We start from the raw sequence: 19,805 nt of genomic DNA on the forward strand, positions 1-19,805 counted from the left end.
TTGAATATAAACTAGAAAGACTTTTAATTATCAAAATCAACTCAGTTTTTCCTCTAAATGCTCTGCTTCAAGTCACTGACAGAGGATTTTATATGTTGTTTAAAAAGACCATTAGATATGATTGAATTTCAATTTCGATTCAAATGTGAGTAATTGCACCATCTTGCCCGGTTGTTGGTGCGCATGTGTGTGGAGTCACTCAGCCAAGTCAGATCAAGTTGTTTAGTGGTTGGTCTTGCTGACAGTGGGTCTAGCAAAGCCAAAATTAAGTTACAACAAATTGCAGACTTGTGCATGGCAACTCAGCACAGCTATGCTCTTAATGCATTTGGATCCTAAGTAATTTTTCATGACATACTGCTACTTAATAAGAAATTACATTATTCATTCAATTATTCATTGCATGGAATTTGCTGAGTATATTGCTAAGCAGAGCCCAGAAGACACTTCTTAATTGAATACTGCCCCCATTTGGAGATGAAGGGGTGGTGCTTTCAAAAGCCTTATTCGATAATATAACCATATCTTAAGAGTTTTCGAATTATGATAAACTAGGACCATTGCTGTGGCAGTTAACAATTAAAATCACAATATTATATATTTAGAATGGAGACAAGTACTCAAAATGTTGCATGTAACAGGAAGCAGAAATCCATGGCTAGGCCGTCCCCACTGTCCACGGCAGATAAGTTGTCATAAAGTGCATATAACAGGTACATATGTAATCAACAAAACTGTGTCCAAAATGCAGTTTAAACTTGCATTAAACAAAATAAAGATGTTGTCATTTGTAATTAGTCTAATGATGTCTATTCTGCATTTGGCCTTAGCTGACATTATGGTTGCAAGGTGACTGTTATGGAATTCCCTGTACATATCATAGTATGCTGCCCATATCTAACCAGAAAGTTTTAAAAAATAATTTCAGCTAAGTTAAAACAAATAAATAAACCAATAAACAAACAAACAAATAAATACAATTTTAACAAATACAAAAAATAGGCATGTTTTTAGTCAAATCTTAAATACAATTATGTTAACTAGGTGAAATGAGTTGTCATATCTGCAGGTCAGGTGCAGATCTTAATATAATGCCAGTCTCAGAGAATGGAGAGCCCCAGCCCTCCCAGGCCTCTCGCAAACTCCCAGATCTCAGCAGCATACTTCTCATATTAAAAGAAAACAAGTTACTCAAATGAGACAGATGGTTTGTGTTTGTGATGACAGTTGCAGTCCTCTGTCCTCCACCCCCCCTCACCTGTTTGGGCTTTTCACTGGAGTCTCTGATGCTGGCAACAGCCATGTTGCGCAACACAGGAGCAGGCACCAGGACTCATGTTTTTCAGAATGATAAAGACATTTGGACTATTGCCACTGAGAAGTTACAACAAAATATCACATCTTTTGAATATCAAAAGTTGTGTATAATACAATGCTGAAACTAGTATAACATTACACATGCAAATCAGTCCCTCAGTCTTCATCAAAAAAATCTGTGCATCAGTCTTATATATCGCTTTTCTGAAATGCTCAAAGTTGCTTTACAATTTTGTGCATTATTCATTCACTCCATACCGGGAGGTGGTAAGTTACTATTGTAGCCACAGCTGCCCTGGGGTAGACTGGCAATATACACCGTCTGACCACCAACAACACTCACATTTCTTCACTGTGGGTGAAATGTTTTGCCTAAGGACACAACAAGATATGTGACACCTGATTTGCCAATGCTTTTAACAGGCCTTTAACTGGCTTTTGGTGCATTCTCATCAAAATGATCAAAGTAGATCTCTCGCTATAACAAATTCAGGATATGTTGATTCAGATAGCATCTTGGTAAGAAAATAGCTGCACTGAAACAATAAACCTTAAGCATATCAACACAAAATACATGAGCTGCAGAATATAACAAGAATTAAATACCAAATAGTAAATTGGTATATGTAAATCATAGTCAAGTATTCAACCCTCAACACTAAAATGGAGTGAATGAGTTCTAAAGCCTTACTATTTGAACAATCCTCATTTATTTCACAATATTAGAGTAAATAATGTGTGTGGGGACATAAACTGTTTATTAGCTACACCTGAGTTGCCGAATGAATCATGTGGGGAGAATGGCATTTTCTGGTATGTAAAGACATTAAGCAGATGCATGGGGCTGAACCAGCGGGGGGCTCAAAAGTGGAAAAGTTTTTGTCCCCTTACTTGTCCAGAGAAGAAGGCTAGGGCCTATCAAACGCAATACATCAAGGATAATAATTTGATAAATAATCTCTAAACTCTGGCAAATCCCCAGGTCCCCGCAAAGCTAGAAATGGGCCTGAGATAGATAATAAAGGCAGATTAGTGAGCAGGCATCAGTGACAGTGTGTGTTGATAGGGGTCTGTGCTGCTTCACTTTATTATGTGGAGTTCTTCCAACTAACTTATCTGTCAGCAGAGAGATTTGTACTGATCTGAATGCGTGAAGAGAAAACTGTCTCTTCACACCTGGACATTTCTGTATATGCGGGGTACGGCTGAGAGCACTCGCTACATGTATCTATTAAACATTGTCATTCTGCGGTGTCTAAATACCTGCAGTGAACAGAGCTGCCCCTGACGCTCCATGGGCTGCATGATAAACATCTGCACATTAGAGAAGAGGGGAGTACTTGAAAATCATGGCCGTTGCAAACTTGTGGGGGCTCCATTAAGCACAGTCAAAGTGATTCAATCATGTGATTTAAAATTGGTTTGGATGACACTCAATAATGAACTTTTACATTTAAAAGAAGTTTTCTTATTGGTGGGTTTTTAGCCCATTTCAGCTTCTGTTAGACTGTGAATGAAAGAAAAGTGTTATGCAAATTAAGATTAATATGAAAAATTGACATGAGTTTTCATCATGTTCAGTTCCCTCATCAAAACAAAGCCATACTTGTGCCAAAGCTGTGCTTTGTTTGAGCATGTTAGTAATGCAGTATTTTACTCAATCTTCCTCTGAACTTAAGTAGGCCTCCTCCGTCTCACCTGTGAAAATGTCTTCATCTAATAAGAAAAGCATTGTTTCTAACTGCATCTGTTCCAAACTTACAAGAAAGAACCTGTTCACTGTATCGTACTTTGAGATGAAAGCTACTTCACTTTTTCATCTGAAAAAGCTGTTCTCCAGCTGTGCATGTTTTCAATTAATCCATGTGAATACTATTGATGAGCCCTGATGAGCCAAACAGTTTGTGAGAGCTAGAAACAAATTTAAGATTTATAACCTACTTTCACAGGTTAAAAACAAATACCACCAAACTACAAACTACATTCCATCAAGAAATTGGCCTATATATTCATAGGGACAGTGTTAGGCTACCTAATATGAATCCATTGGCAGATGGACACATCACCAATTTGAAATAAGTAAATGTGTAAATCACTTGTGGTCTACAACGCCTCCTGCTGGTTGACAACGGTATTCGGTGTTTTAGCAGCTCTGTCCATTTGTCCATAATCAGGAGTTCTTGTTTGGTAAAAAAAAAATTCCTCAAAGTCTAAGTTAACAAATTACTCTTGAGACCATGTTTCGCTACACCACCTTCATTTATCAAGGCAAAGGGGTCTCTTCAAAATAACACTGATAATTTCATGAAACAACTAATACAAAATTACGACAACAAATGGTAGTAAAGGCAATTAAGGTATAAGTTTAATATTTTTGAAAAGAATGCATATAAAGATCAAAGACTTTTGACAAAGCATTTGGTTTTCACCAAAAACAATTACGTTATCATAATGATACTGCCTTGGGCTGGAGGTTAACCAAACTCAAAACCACCAGTAAAGAAGACAAGAACCAACCATTCACATGTTATCTTTACTGAACTTTGGAAGGTTTATTTGACTGAACTAATCAGAGGTGATCTTAATAAACTGGCAGATTGAGAGTTCAGCTGAGATCCTGCCCCTAAAAGTAAAAGTGAAAGGTAACCTTTCATATATATTTATATATATTTATAAAATAAAAAAACAGCACAAACAAAAATGAAGAAAAAAAAAAAAGATTTTGGTAAAAACACTTGGAGCCTACGTCAACATTGTGTGCCAGCTTACATTATACTTACATCTGTAAATCCTATCATGAAAACCGAGACCAAGGCAGCACTCTTCAATGTGTGGGAGGGGACAATGGGCAGACACTCACTCTAAAACAAGGCACCACATTCTGAGCTGGCACAGAAATATGGTGGAGTTCAGTTCATATAAAAAGCATTAAACTAGCAGTGGCGTCTGCTTGTGCCAACATGACGTTTGTTCATATATCCCACTATTGTACCCCTTCTGTCTGCTTTATGAGGCCAGTGCGTTACTCCTTGGTCCCTGGCAAAGCATGAAAAACACACACTTGATCTGCTAACACTGTTTGAAGTTCCCTGCAGCTAAAAAGCCAATTGTGTGGTCGCCGCATGGGCCCACTATGAATAATGCATTTAGATGAAGCACACTCTACACTGACAGTCTGTGCTATTCTACCACCACTAAATGCAATGGGACTGTCTATGTATGGCAATGTCGACCAGCTCGGTGGGACACATCCACACTCATCTTAACAGTCCTCTGTAAGTGTTGAAGTATCGAGACAGGTTGTGATAAAAGAAAATTGGCAAACAACAAATGTAAGCATTGGGGACAGCTCATTACCAAAGGGGATGACAGCGTAGTGGAAGCAGGAAGGCAGGAGCAGAGTTTAAATCTTTTACAGTGGCTAAAAGAAAATAACATGACTGGATTCTTCCTGTTAATTGTTCCACACGCAATCTGGAATCAATGTTAGCTTTCTATAGGCTTGGATTATAGATCCCAATTGTAATTGTAACAGAGTAGAGATCTCTGTACCAAACTTACAATTACAAATGTCATTATTGCAGAGAAATGTCCAAAACTTGGTAGATGTTTTCTCAAGGTTGTCAACAAGCCTTAGCAGAGCAAGAGAGGGCTGGGGTCAGTGGACGTGGATGGTGTTGTGTTTACATGTGTGTGTTTTGGGTGTTTTGGTGGTGGGCTGTAAAAGGGGAGGAGCCTCTCATAGCAGCACACACTTGCGTTTCTTCTTGGGCTCTGGGGGCTCCAGTGCAGCCAATATCGCTTCATCAAACACATTCTTTAGGCCTTTCTGTGGACACAAACATACAAATACAGGCTCAATACAGTGCGGGACAACTCAAAAAACTCAAACGACAAAAGCACAAATCATAAGGCTGAGGGGAAGAATAGCAGCTTTAACAGAGAGGGAGCAGTAGTGAGCGCCACTAGAGTGCGTGGAGTGACAAAGAAAACAGCCTGTAGGAGCAAACCAAATATAAGTGAATTAACTCAAAGGGTCAGAAAATAATCCAGCCACACGAACAATGGTTTGGTCAGATGTGACACTAACTGTAACCTTGCTGTTGCCTACAGTGTGTGTCCCAAGCAGAGCAGCTTACACTGAAGCCGGGTCATGTGAAATGAACAGAACCTTTGAAACAATGCTGCACTGTGCTGAAAACAAGTCAGGCCCGGCAGCAGGGCCAAGAGCGGGAGCTACTGTACTTACTGTGTCTGAGAAAACACTGCACCAGTAAACAATAGTTTAACACGTTTTATTTATTTCACAGGGTTTGAAGTCACCATGTGAGAAGTGACAATACGCACCAGCCGCACATTATTGGCACATAAATGTTAAACAATTCAGAGTTGACCAACCTAAATATTTCACTGCCTACTACAACTCATAAAAAAGCATTAGAAATGGAAAGATGCCCCGAAGAAAACAAATGTAAATGGCTATGTCACAAAATATATATCCAACACTCTCTTAAGGAGACTTGTAGTCAGTGCCATGTGCCATAATCAAGGTCAGAGCCCTCGGGTACATAAAGAAGAGTTTGAATAGCAGCACATTCAAAGAGTGAGAAAAGAGCAGTATTAGGAGTTCCAACAGTTTAAAATATACAGCATTTCCTCTTTCTCTGCGTCTCTGGTGGCTCAAGGGCAGCCAGGATAGCTTCATCAAATACATTCTTCAGCCCTCGCTATAGCAGCAGGAGAGGAAGACAACACAAGGCAGTTAGCACATTAAAAGTGAACGAACATAACTGGTATGACATGGTATGGAACAGAAAATGTTCCTGAGCGAAATGAAGAGGTGAGAGTCTGAAAAGGAAACAGGAAATGACATCAGCAACTCGGAGGAGAGGCCGGGTGGAGGAAGGAAGAAGCAGAGACGCTGAACAACACCTCAGCTCCATTAGTGCCATTGTTCTGAGATGTCCAGTGTGACCAGCATCAGGCATATTTTTAGATTATATTCATTACTTGTATACATGATCAAGGAAGTGGATCTCAACAACAAATGACATACAAAAACATAGAATTAAAGCCCTACAGTTAGTGCTCTCACATACACATTTGCATATATTCTGCTGATCTCTGTCCAAAGGGTCTTAAACTGAAAAAAAAAGCTGCTTCGTGACCAGGGACCTGAACTAAGGGTTTGACATGTCTAGGACAAAAGAGCTGCGTTTGCAAACCCAGGGACCATTGGCAATGTTTACATAATACAGCAGAGCTGTGGGCACGTGACTCACTTTTTTCATCAGTGTAGAAAGTGTCTTTTTTTTCCAATAGTAGTATAGTACTAATATGAAGTTTTAAAGAAGGTTAGTCCAGATGCCAATTCCAACACTCACACGCTATAACAAAGACGCTATTGCTTTAACACTACGCTATTGCTTTAACACTATTAGTAACTGTATAGATGATATTTCTGTGCCACAACTGTATAACAAAAAGTTAAAAACAACACTTGCGCCTCCTATAACTGCACTCTGAATACAAGTCAAAGAGCAGCAGGGAAACCAGTGCCTAGCTGCTTATTGATCTGTGTGTTATAATAGTAAACATTTACTGTACAAAACACCTGTGCCTGAACTGTGGAGTGCAGTACCTGTGTGAGGGCTGAGCACTCCACGTATTTCACTGCCTTCAGGTCTCTGGCGAGCTTTTCTGCTGTCTCTGGAGTGATGGGCTTCTGCTTGTTCTTGGCAAGCTTCTCTATAGTGGAAGGGTCATCCCTCAAGTCGATCTGTGTCCCCACCAAGAGGAAAGGCGTCTTTGGACAGTGGTGAGTGATCTCTGGAACCCACTGTTTGACAATGCACATTTCATTATATTTAGTTACTTAAAAACATTTAACAATAAAGAAAATATGTTACTATACCACACATACCTTTTCTTTTACATTTTCAAAGGAGGAGGGAGAAACAACAGAAAAACAGACAAGAAAAACATCTGTCTGGGGATAACTCAGAGGTCGTAATCTGTCGTAGTCTTCCTGACCTGTATAAACAAATATGGTGAGAACCCTAATGTATAAACTACATAAAATAATATTGATACTCATTTGTTGAAAAACACATTGCATTAACCAAAAATGCATACCTGCTGTATCAAACAAGCCCAAAGTGTAGGGCTCTCCCCCGATCATAACAGTTACAGCATAGTTATCAAAAACCTGCAGCACAACAGACAAACTTCAAGTCAGAAAGACCCTCATGGACTTCAGCCGATGCAAGTAAAGCACACAGTGTTGAAACACTCACCGTAGGGACGTACTCAGAGGGGAACTTGTTTGTGGTGTAAGAGATGAGCAGGCAAGTTTTACCTACAGCACCGTCCCCTACAACAACACACTTGATGGTCTGCATAGCTGCGGTCTTCACTACTCATTCAAGATCTAAAAAATGAGGAAAAACAGAAGAATGAAGAACATATAATTACTACTGGATATTTAAAAAAATGTGCAATGCATGTTAAAAGACTCTTTTCTGCATTTAGCCTTCCTACAACATAATGACTATCACTCCTAAAACTTAAAACACTTGTTAGCTTGAGTTAGAGCATCTTAAAAAAAAAAAAAAAAAAATGTAAAATGGTAATAACATGGTTCTTGACACTACCAACAACAACCCATAAATTAACAGTTTTGCACCTCAGACAACCCAACACACACATGCAATCAAATTTGGACTACCCGTATATAAAATTAACGATGTAAAATTACTCATAGTAGTGTTACAGCCAACATACCCATACTACTGTTATCCAAAATATTAGAAAAAGGAGAACACCGTGATTTGAATAATAGTCCAACGATGTTAAGCTTTCTCTGTGGGCGCACTGATTTGAGAGAAAGAAAAAAAAAAAAAAACAGTATGCAGCAGCCAAGGCCCCTCGGTGCAGTAACCACAGTCAGGATACAGCTGCAGTAACGGTGCCAGACTTAATCCACGTATTTGTGTTTGTAGGGCAGGCCAGCTTAGAACAGCCAGAAAATAACTGATATCGTGTGAGAAGCATCACTTTATCAATGCCAGTGATCCTGCAACCGCTAAACCAACGAATTATGTTGTGATGGTACAACGCTGCACTGGTGGTATAGAAATCAATGCGACCCCTGCCCCAAATAGGCATAACTTTACTTGGGAACTGATATCAATAGCCATTTGAGGCGCAGAAAGAGATGTAAACTTGAGTGACACGTTCATAATCCTTGTACAAACATGTAATTAATATTACACACTAGTATGCGTGTGTATTGTGAAATAAAATGAACATGAGCAAAGTATGTGAGGGGGATGCTGCCGCTTGCGACAGGGCATTTGTTCGGCTATTTTTCCGGTTCGGCCTCATCTTGGCCTAATTTCCTGCCGGCTGTAAAACCTGTACAAACTAGCATTTAAAGGGTATAATGTAATACTTAATGTTGGTGGTACTTTGAAAAAGATCACACCAACATTTGCTGCATGTTTATACGAAAAAAAACTCATTTGAAAGGTTTTATTTTGATCGGTGTCTCGCTCAAGGTTCAACTGCACCATTGTGCCAAATACAAAACTGGTCAATTCTTCCGATCGGATGATACACGTGTAAAATGTAAGTAGAATACGCTTTGGGTAAACCCTTTTACACACCCTAGCTCACAGATTTACGCTACATTCATTTGCAAACAGTAGCTAATGTCCTAACCCGATAGCATACAAGCTAACCAGTTTAGCCCCTCAGAGGATGCGGTCATTAGAAATTCAAGCGCATTCTCTCATTCACAACATTGATCACAACAGTGAACATCTGAATTTAGTCACTGAACAATGTCTAAGATGGATGGTAAAACATAATAATCACATAAAAATAATAAAATCCTCACCGAATCCTCTGTTTTGTGTCTTTACGCCGGGCGTTGGCAGCTCCGCGCAAGGGGCTTCCCAGTCAGCAGAACAGGGACACGCTGCGTAGTGAAGGACGACGTAATGACGCTGGTCCATCACTCAGTCGGACACTCTATGGATTTAATGTGAAAAAAATGTCTCGTCTTGTGTATGCCTTATGGGGTGTGAAACCAGAAATCATGGACAATGCAGCAATCGACCAATAAAATGAGTGGAAAGTGTGCAGAAAGTCTTTAAGGAGCATTAACGAGTCGTTTTACAATGAATGCTAAATTTTTCATACATTCACAGCAATATAATCGGTTTGGTTTGATTTAAAATTATAAAACTGGTATGAACAGCGGTGGCATAGTTTGACCTACATTCTAAAATTGCAATGACATCATACTACCACTAGATGGAGGTATAACAAAATGACCCACTTAAGAGTAACTTGATATAGCCACAGCCAAAGGTTTCTAAGAAATCAAGTTTATTTTCATAACACAATGTGGATTTAAAGTAACAAATATTCATGTCACATACAAAAAAAAAAAAAAAAAAAAAATCATTCCAGGTTAGTTGGACACACTCTGGAGTAAGGTAATGTTGTCTCCTTTCAACATGATCCTCCCTGTTAAGAGAAATATTCATGATTCATACTTCCAGAAAATTATAAAAGGGAATGTACACAACAAAATAACACATTTCTACAAAACATATTGCATTTTTTATATAAATATTAAGACTATATTATTAAATGAAATATATATTATAAATGAAATTCCAGTTACATTTAACACTGAAAACCTACCCAGTGGCTTTCTGTTTTTAGTTTTCATGTGGATTTCTTCTGCATCATCAAGAACCAGGTTCATGTACTCATCAAAGCCCTAGAAAAAGAATATCACATTCTGAATAATAAAATACAAATTAATCTACCGCTATTTTAATGGCAATGACAATGACATGCCATTTGCAAACTAAGGCATAGCCCAGCTTACCTGGCCAGCTAGAACCACAAGTTTTGATAAACAGAATGTATAAGGAACTCGCTCGTCAAGCTACTCAATCAAATTGGACAAACTGTAAACTGAACACATCCAACACTAGTATTTTCATGACAGCTGCGAATGTCCACACGTCTTGCTCTAGGACATGAACAGACCAACTAACACAAAGTATATACTGACCACAAATGCACTGTGGTACGAATTTGCAGATTGCACATTACACCAACAAGTGCGTTGCATATTTGACCAAAGCAACACAGTTTCACTTGAGTTCATGTCTAATGACCTAAAATCCACTTCAGACTGCTGCAGCGTGTGGGGAAAAATAGGCTTCTTGCCGCCTCTTCCCACAGACACGCGCCTCTCTCTGACTTTCACTCTTTGGAGGTCAGTGTGGCAGGGTGCATCAGTTGTAATGACTTTCCATGTCTTGCAAACTTGAGTGAGTCCCAAACCACACCACACTTGCAGTCAGTGTACACCAGGTTTACCAAAGTCCTATCATCAACTTAAACTCTCTGCGCTACACCTAGGGCTAACGCCTAGAGTGAAGCAGGTAAAGTCCAGGGAAACATGGGAGACATGTTTCTGCAGTGGGGTGGCATGGAAATTTAAAGGCAAGGTAACTCCATCTGACGTTAGACTTAACAAATGTGTGACAACAGAGCCAGGTCACTTTGTTAGAATTTGCAAAGATAATGAAATAAAGGTGCCACTGTGTATCTTCCAGCAGGTGGTCACAGATAAATGAATGGTAGCTTATATCCCAGCTGCAGAGGATTGAAACACTGACAGGGATAGTCCACTCTACAACTTTTAGCACATTAAGCAGCAGTTACACGCTAAACTGTACAGTGCCAAATGACAGGTTTAACAGCCAGCAACTTGAATCCTTGTGGATGGATGGGTTTCCCCACAGCCAACAAGAGTGGTCACTTTGAAGAGGAAAAATCAATAGTCAGATCACATAATAGAACCCAAAGACTTCAGGAGAATGGAATATGGACCTGTACAAAGGCCAATGTTGTCCTCTTTGGACTTGCAGCAGTCCTTTGAGTTTAGATCTAATGTTTCGTTATTTGGAGTTATTCATGTATTTATTTGATTTATTTATTATTAAATTACTTACCAAAAGAAAAACATTGGCGAATAACACGACTGAGGAAAGTCTTAGTTCATTGCAATACGAGTCTACAGCTGAGATCACACACTTTGCTGACCCGAATTCAACCATTTTCGATTTCACGTGACATTTATCATAAATCAAACACATGAACTACGCTTTAGACTTCATACACTGTTTAGTCGCAAATTAAGTTTCACCTCAAAGCGAAAAGTGTACTTACAATGATGCATCCTTCTATCCGCATGTTCACCTGTTCATACAACCAGACCTGGATTCGCGAGCGCTGCAACAGAGACAACAGCTTTAACACAAGGACTGTAAAAGGCACAAACATCGAAGGTATAATAGATCCTACAAGCACTTACATTTTGCAGGTACCGGAAAATTAGGTTCTGGTAAATAAGGTCAAGGAATTCAGACAAGTAAATGAAATGCACGATTTAATTTAAACCAATTCTTATTGTGTAAGAGAAACAGGCACACATCTTACAACTTGGTAACTGCATAAAATGGCTCTGTATAAAGCGAACATTCAAGATACTGTGCATAAATGAACAATTTACCCATGATACGGAATGAATGCGTTAGCAACACCAATAGCATAGATGCTAACAGTGGTTTTGTTTTGCGTGTGAAGATTTCTGAAAGGATACAATGGGCTGCACCATAACCTTCTGCACCTTCTGTCCTTGTCCTCTGTACGCCATCCTTAAAAATAAATACCAATAGTTGGTATAAAATATGAAAAAATTGCACGTTTATTCAGTGCTTTTCAACGAAGCCCTCACGTTGGATTGCTTCAATGGCGCGTTTCCTTCAGGACAAAAGGCACTTCCGTTTAAAAAATATGAGCTAAAAAGTCACAGCGCCACCAATACACCGGAGGTTTCTAATGCACTTTAATAATACGGCAGAATCTGCAATTCCCTGCCATTTTATCTATTCTGTTACTTTCTAGCATGATTGAAAATTTTGATTAATTAAGGAGATAAACACACAACTTTGGGTTCTATAATTTAACCCATTATTAGCTATTATTAGCCAAGAATATTAGGTGGTTTGGCCATTTGGAAAGGTAATAGTAGCCCACTTTGTCATTTTTTTGCTAAATCTAGCCTTTCCAAACTTGTGGTGACGTGACAGTTATATGCTTTTATCAGTTGCCTTGACTCGTGTTTTATTGTCAACCATATTAGGCCTACTTTTGATTGCTACAGAATTATTGCCTGAAAATTCAACCAATTAAGGCTAAACAAGTAAATGGTGAATGTTTGCAGTACTCACTCTAGATGGAGCTGTGTCATGTTGCTTTCATTAAACAGGCATTAAACAAACATGCAGACGTGTGTGGATGTAAGGGCACAATCTACACTCCTATACCTAATGAATATGGTTACAAAATATATTTAAGCTAATGGCTGTAACTGTTTAGATTGGCCTTGGGGCCAGTTGAAGTCACACAATGACAATTGGCCTTTACCATAGATGGCCAAGGCATTTCCTCTGATATTAATAGGCAGTCTTATATAAAACAGCATTGAGTATTTGTCTGTTGTGTACAATATATCTGTAACATGATGAGCTGAGTCAGAGAGGCCAGCCTTGAGTGTGCAGTTAACAATAGTATTAATAACTCATAACAGAGACTTGTCCTGCTGCTCGTCCAAAAAGTGTGAGGGAAATTAGCAGCCGAGGACAGACAGGAGTCCACAAGTGGAGGACAGGAGACACACAAGGATCCTCGGTGGCGTAGGCACTGGTGTCCTGTTACTGCAGAACCCTTGGGCACATCTCAGAAGGCCGTCATGCTGCCACTGAGCCAGGCATCGTTGTCAGGTGCCACATGGTTCTCTAGCTGCTAGTACAGGAATGGGCTGACTCTCAATGCCACACAGCAGACTCACATTCTCAAGGAGGAGTGAGAGAGAGAGACACACTCCAGCCATAGGCTTTAGAGGGCCAACAGCAGTCTAACACCTTTACCTGTAAACCACTCTGGGATAATTGTACCAGAGGAACACAAACACAAAGAGGTGCACTCAATTTCCAGGGCAGACAACACATACTGAGTATGTGGATGATGGTTAAGTTCAGTTCATTTATGCTAAGATAATTATGCATGAGTCTTATAGTGCAAAACCACAAAGAAGGTTAATCAATCAAACTGGACTGACTATTTAAACACACATCCAGCTCTAGTATGTTCATGACAATTGCAAATGTCCTCATATGTCTTGCTCTAGGACACAAATAGACCAGCTGGTCATACGCCTAAGCTTAGCGTTAGCCTTATAGTGCCTTTCCAGATGCTTAAAGTCACTTTACAATTTAATTTACTCCACTTTGTGGTGGTAAGCTACCACTATAGTCACAGATGCCCTGGGGTAGACTAATGCACATAAGACCGTCAGACCGCCAGCCCCTCTGACCACCTCTATTCACTCACTCCTAGGCAAGGTGGGTGAAGGGGCTTGCTAAGGACACAACCAAAGTTTATATGAGACTTTAAGAGCGGTCAGATACACTAATCCAGGTGGCAGTTTGATCTCAGCTCCCCCAGGTGATTACTGCTGCTATGTCCTTGGGCAAGACACTTAACCCCCCTTTCCCCCATGTCTTAAATGGTGTGTGAATGTGTGTACAAATGGGTGCATGTTTCTTTGACTTGCGTGACTTGAAGTTAGAAAAGTGCTATACGAGTGTGGCCATTCAACATTTAGACTAAAACCACCGCTGCTACCACAGAACCTGCAATCCCAGCAGTCTCCCATCCCATCCATAACCAGGCTCAAGTTTGCTTAGCTTCCAACATCAGACGAGATCAGGGATTCTCAAGGCGGTATCCTCAGTTTCATCATTCCTGTTTTAAAATTTTTGACCAAAATTGATCAAATTTACATAGACACTGCTGTATGTAATTTTCCATTCATTGCAGTTCAGCAAATTGAACTACTAGGCTCGGCCTAGTGAAATAGGAAAGACAGCCTCACACCCAAACAGGAAGTTGTCTGACTGTGCATTGTGATGGACTATTCCATCTTTTCTCATTTCCACATGTCGTTCTTCTATTTCTGCCACTAGCCTGGTATCTGCGTGGCCTCCCCTGACATCACTTCCTCTTCCTGTCGGTGGCGATTGTTCAGAGGGGAAGGGAAAGCAGACGGATGGGGAGGGGGGGGTTGTGTTCTTCCAGACTAGCTCACCTGGCTGACCTCCACCTGACTGACATGACCAGCTACAACCAGACAAGGCCCTGGCTGCTGCTTCCTGCCTCTGACAGAGAGGATATTCATGGCACACTTGGACAAATATGGCAGCTTTTATGTCAAAGGTTCTCCTGGTACAGTTTGATTACACAACCAAACAAATGCCCACACAAACAATAGGGAAATATAGTAATAGAGCTGATTTATGACACTGGAGCTATTCTGGTTATACATACTCCCACCAGGAAAAACATGAAAACTTTAAAAATATATAAAGGTGCAATGCACAACGTTTCTGGTGGAGATTACAGCGCCTGCTTGTCTTGTCATGGAGATGTTATTACTTTGCCTACATTGTTACACAATTCAGAGTTGCCATAGAGACAGTGGTAGTAAGTGGTGCTATCTGGCTAAGTTACAGGCTAGATCTGTGGATAGGCAATTCTGCTAAAAGCAATAATGCTTGATTCTCAAAATATTTTTGAGTAATAAAAATACATGTAATTAAATAAATGATGGATACGTGTTTCATGCCATAATGCGTAACATTCCAAGCAAAGCAAAAACCTCTTCACAGAGAAATGTATAAAAGTTATGAAGTGCACTTTTAAGTTCATATTTTTAACCAGGAACCAAGACATTCTAATATTTTAGGTAATGTTGTGAATATGTTGCTTAAGATGTCGTTTAAGGTGTTTTATACAGTTAGAATCAGCAGTTATATAATAAATAAATATGTAAATGACCACTTAGGTTGGTCATTTCTAAGTGCTCTGGTTTTCATTGTTTCCATTTGGTCACAGAAACTACATTTTTGTAATCCTATATAGGAGTAATTATTGTAGTGTTGTGTATATAATGGACATCACCTCCAGGTGGAGGTTGATTGTGTGCAAGCCCCACACCCAGTCTGCTCTGGTGCAGCCGTATGATGGCATCACCCATTGAACTAACAGACTGTAACAAACACTACTGACAAGTTTATTTCTTCTATTGAGTGTATAGACCAAGCCTGTTTGTGTACAGGGTGGAGTGATCTGTGATGTTATTCAATTACTCTAACCTGCAGTGTAACCATGCAGCCCAATTATAGACAAGTGTAATCATGTTTGAACGGTGCAGCTCCATTATTGCCAGTTTGCCATTGCACTGTAAAATGAGGTGTTGGTTTGTGGTTGTCCTTGGACCTGAGCACCTATTACTTGTATTATGCTCTATGTTTGCTCTCAGTTAGTTAACACTTTTCCTAGAGTAAGACCTCTGTGGATTACAATGTGTTAATCCTCATTGGTGCATCTTAAACAAGCTTGTATATATTGAAAAGTGTATACAGAACTGTGTCTTGGACTCATTTACGCTCTCTGACAGTGGTGACACTACAACCTTCTCGTTCAGTCAAAGGAAATGGCTTTGCAGAAGAAATTATTTATCTCAGTGAATGAATGAATGAAGTGAATAGTTAGTTGTGTGAGTAATGTTCAGGGTGCGTTCAATAGCACATAGGACGCTGGCACCACATCCACCGTCAGAACAGTGACAAGCCCAAGAGTATGACTGAAAGGTGCTCAGAGGTGCTTCAGGTGTAGGCAGCCATGATCCATGTCCTTGAGGCTTCTAGTATTTGATGGAAAGAGTGTGACTGAGAAGTGTGTGTGAATGATGGAGTAATATTGTTGTTGCTGTTGTTATTGTGTACTTTGCCTAAAACACATGGTGGCCTCTAATAAGTGGTGGAAGTTGAATGTTCAGCAACACAGTGTATTATCAGAGTGGTTCTGTTTCTTATTGTGATTATGTGACATTAGGACAATAGGCTGTGAGGGGATTCGCGGGTGGGTTACATCAGCCATGCCAGCCTCACCCAGAGGGCCAAAACACTTTCCAACTTGTTCACACTTTCTCTATTAAACAATTGATTCTATGGCTATGGTCTCAGACTTACTCATACGGCTCTTATCTTGTTTTAACAGCACAGTCAAGATGCACAATGCATTTATTTTCCCTCCAATTAACACAGTGAATAATACGCAGGTCCGATAAGGGCTTTTTGTTTCAAATGGTGTTTATGAAAACGAGGAAATGTGGAGGCATTTCTCATTGTGAGCCTGTTTGGCTGTAATGCCAGGGACCTGCTGGCCAAAGCTGGTGCACAAGTAGAAGAGGTCAGCAGCACACAGGGCCAGTTGGGTATTATGCACATTCATTCAAGCCTGAGGACCATTAAATTGTCCTGTGTTTGTCTTCAAGTAATACTGTAGATAGAAAGCCATGCCACACTACTTCAAATACATGTAGTACATTACATATCTCCCTTTTGCACCATTATGGGTTTTGTTTGTTTGTTTGTTTGTTTGGTTGGTTTTTTTGTTTTGTTTTTTTTGTTTTGTTTTGTTTTTCCCTGTTAGCTATTGCATTATTTGTGCCAGTTCCATGTCTGATTTAATATCGAGTATTGCTTTTTGGAGGAAATGAAGTCCCTGCAAATTTGGAGACAGATGACTTCAGTAAGGATAGATAACTGTCATCATGCGTCCATATTTTGTTACTTAAAAGTAAAGTAGATACAAGAATTTGTTAAAGCAATGGTTTGTGAAAAAAAAAAAAAATCATACTGTTTCATGCAACTAAACGCATTTAAAGAGACTCTAAAGAGAGCCATTGTCTATGTGATTACACTCCACATTGGTCCATTTGTGTTGATAGCCCAGATTCTCCCCACTCTGATGGTGTCTTAAAGTGTTTGATTTTTTGCTAGTGAAGGGAGTTTAGCAGAGGTGATAATTATCATTGTTCAGTGCACTGCTCTCACTCAGCGTGACATGTGGCCTGACTCATTCATTTCTCCTCTCCTGTAAAGAACAGAGGACCAGACTATGCTGTTTTGTCTTCACTACTGCTGTCCGTCAACTTCATGACTTGTGAGTCCTGAGGATGTGTGAATTCCAGCCCCAGACTCCAAGTGTATGGAGGAGTATAACATTCCACATTTAATACCAAATGCACTAAAGGTCTTTGTCTTGTACTGTGGAATGATGAGTTTTAATACTGTCAGTACAATTTGTGGTTAATATTTCATCTTCTGTATCTAAGCAAATATTAGATGTTAAGATTAAGTAACTCAATTTTAAAGTAATATATTTTCTTCAATAAAAAAAGAAGAAATCAGTCACTGCTGATTACAAGATTGATAATCAAGGTAAGAAAGCAATGAACCTGGATGAAGGAACCTTCACTTTTGTCTATACCTGATGCATATCTGACAAAATTAACAAAAACAAAAATACAATAAGCAAGATCTAAATAAAAATGGCAACATCTGCACCATATTCAGGGACATGATCAATGAGCAACACATTTTTAAATATAAAAAGATAGAGTGGAGGTTTTGACAGCACATATGCTCTATAACTATGCCAGTGCAAATGAAAGAAATGCTGAATTACACATATACTCATTAAAGAGGGGATTTACTTCTATAGGGTATTAACATATAACATATTTAGATCACTACGTTACCTCTTATTATTTTTAAAATGCTATATTCAACAAAAACAGCATATTAGCTTATTTTATACGGTAGGTTGATTTTCCTTTACTCTTTGTATTAAGTCACTCCCCCTTTAGAGCGCAATCACAACGCAATCAGTGTACATCAAGCTATTGAAACTGCTGCATATTGCAAAGTTTCTCAAGTTGCTGTGCAAAATTACTAAAACATACATGGATGACATCTAAAACCTCTTCAGACATGATTTTGATGAGAGAACAATGTTACAACATGGTAGAAAGCTGCAAGCATTGATTGAAGAATTGATTTAGCCCAATATTCACTCTTTAAAGCACAGTGTATGTCAGAGGTGTGCACTGGGTGTGCACTGTGTATTCATGTTGTACATTTGGATGTACTACATGATTTGATTTGGATTTGGATGAGTACAACATCATCAACCACCACCATCACTGATCTGACCTTCTCAGTTTTTCAAGACTGCACTGTGCCTCATTTCAAAGTTGAAACTTTCAATTTTTCAAAGAAAATAATTTGTAGTAAGCTTAACAGTGAGTGGTGTAAAACACATCTGCAGCTCAACATTCACAGTTGCAATTCACTGTGCCAAATATTTATTTATTTATATTTTTTTCCCCCTTGGTTTTATTACACTGAAAAACTGAGAAATGAGTGGGCTTGCATCGCCCCAAATCTGACTCCTCCTGTTGGAAATGTTGTTTCATTTGCTATTATATTCCACAATATAGCAAAACCTATCTATCCCCACAGAAAACTGTTCCAACGTATCATTTTAACTTTCTGTTTCCAATGAATTATGCAGGTGACATGCTTCCTCCAGAAAGTTACATGGTGTTCTTTGAATGTGGTAGGGAGATTTTAGAGATTTAGACCTTTTACGCCATATACACTGGTTTGGAAAGTAAAAGTTTATAATTTATTTATTTTTTTTACAACTTTTACGGTACATGAGTTTAAAACGTCACACACATACACAATTAGGCATTTGTGTGTTTGTTTCCTCTCAGCATAATCCAACCTCAGATGAACTGTGGAACTCCTGGTAAATATTTAAACTCTGGTGTGCAGATGTTAAAAGCCATCACATGTGACAAAGCACAGAGCAACAGGTATGTGATGGGCCCCACAGGACAGGAGTCTTCTCCTTCACTTGGCCGGCCTTGGCAGTCAGAAGATTTATGAGCCCTGATACCATCTAGATACTATGTTTGTTATTGGGCAATAGGTTGTCTATATCTTCTGGACACGAGCATGGAGCTGCTATGTCAACAATGCACACAGTATAATACACAGGACAATGCTGCAGTTGTGGTGATCTCTGAGGACAACCACAAGCAAGTTCATCTTTCATATTGTGGTGTTTAGAGCTGGATAAGACCACTCTGCCCACTTATGATGCCTGTCAAGACTTTATTTCTTCTATTTTATCTGGCTTCCTGTTTTGATCTCCTTGTGAAACTGACACCTGCTTGTACTGTGGCACAGAGACACACACACACACCCCCCACACACACACATACACACACATGCACACACACGGACAACAGATCCCAATGAAGTGCCTAAATATGGTGAACAAAAGGTCTACAGGGGAGTGAAAGGAGAAACGGAACAAAAAACAAATAAGTAATGAAATTATAACAATACAGAGAGAGGGGCTGATAGAGAGACAGAGGAGAAGAGGGAGAGAGCAGGGTTGCCACAATGGCGAGG

General features: G+C 39.4%; 2 protein-coding genes across 2 annotated transcripts; both read right to left on the reverse strand.

Moving 5' to 3' along the window:
- Window positions 1-3,660: 3,660 nt before the first annotated feature.
- Window positions 3,661-9,363, reverse strand: LOC110165818 (cell division control protein 42 homolog). The gene is made up of 6 exons (XM_020931014.2): window positions 9,218-9,363; window positions 7,614-7,747; window positions 7,453-7,525; window positions 7,241-7,350; window positions 6,959-7,156; window positions 3,661-5,146 (listed from the first exon to the last, which is right to left on the reverse strand). Exons 2-6 carry the CDS (start codon window positions 7,716-7,718, stop codon window positions 5,057-5,059), a joined length of 576 nt encoding a protein of 191 aa, XP_020786673.1. The 5' UTR covers window positions 7,719-7,747; window positions 9,218-9,363; the 3' UTR covers window positions 3,661-5,056.
- Window positions 9,364-9,694: 331 nt separating this feature from the next.
- snrpe (small nuclear ribonucleoprotein polypeptide E) lies at window positions 9,695-12,194 on the reverse strand. Its single transcript, XM_020931010.2, has 5 exons — window positions 12,011-12,194; window positions 11,723-11,749; window positions 11,578-11,640; window positions 10,033-10,111; window positions 9,695-9,852 (listed from the first exon to the last, which is right to left on the reverse strand). Exons 1-5 carry the CDS (start codon window positions 12,062-12,064, stop codon window positions 9,797-9,799), a joined length of 279 nt encoding a protein of 92 aa, XP_020786669.1. The 5' UTR covers window positions 12,065-12,194; the 3' UTR covers window positions 9,695-9,796.
- Between the last annotated feature and the right edge of the window lie 7,611 nt (window positions 12,195-19,805).

Source organism: Boleophthalmus pectinirostris, unplaced genomic scaffold, assembly GCF_026225935.1.
Source record: "Boleophthalmus pectinirostris isolate CB_2022bp ecotype Guang Dong unplaced genomic scaffold, ASM2622593v1 HiC_scaffold_3, whole genome shotgun sequence".
Classification (NCBI taxonomy): domain Eukaryota; kingdom Metazoa; phylum Chordata; class Actinopteri; order Gobiiformes; family Gobiidae; genus Boleophthalmus; species Boleophthalmus pectinirostris.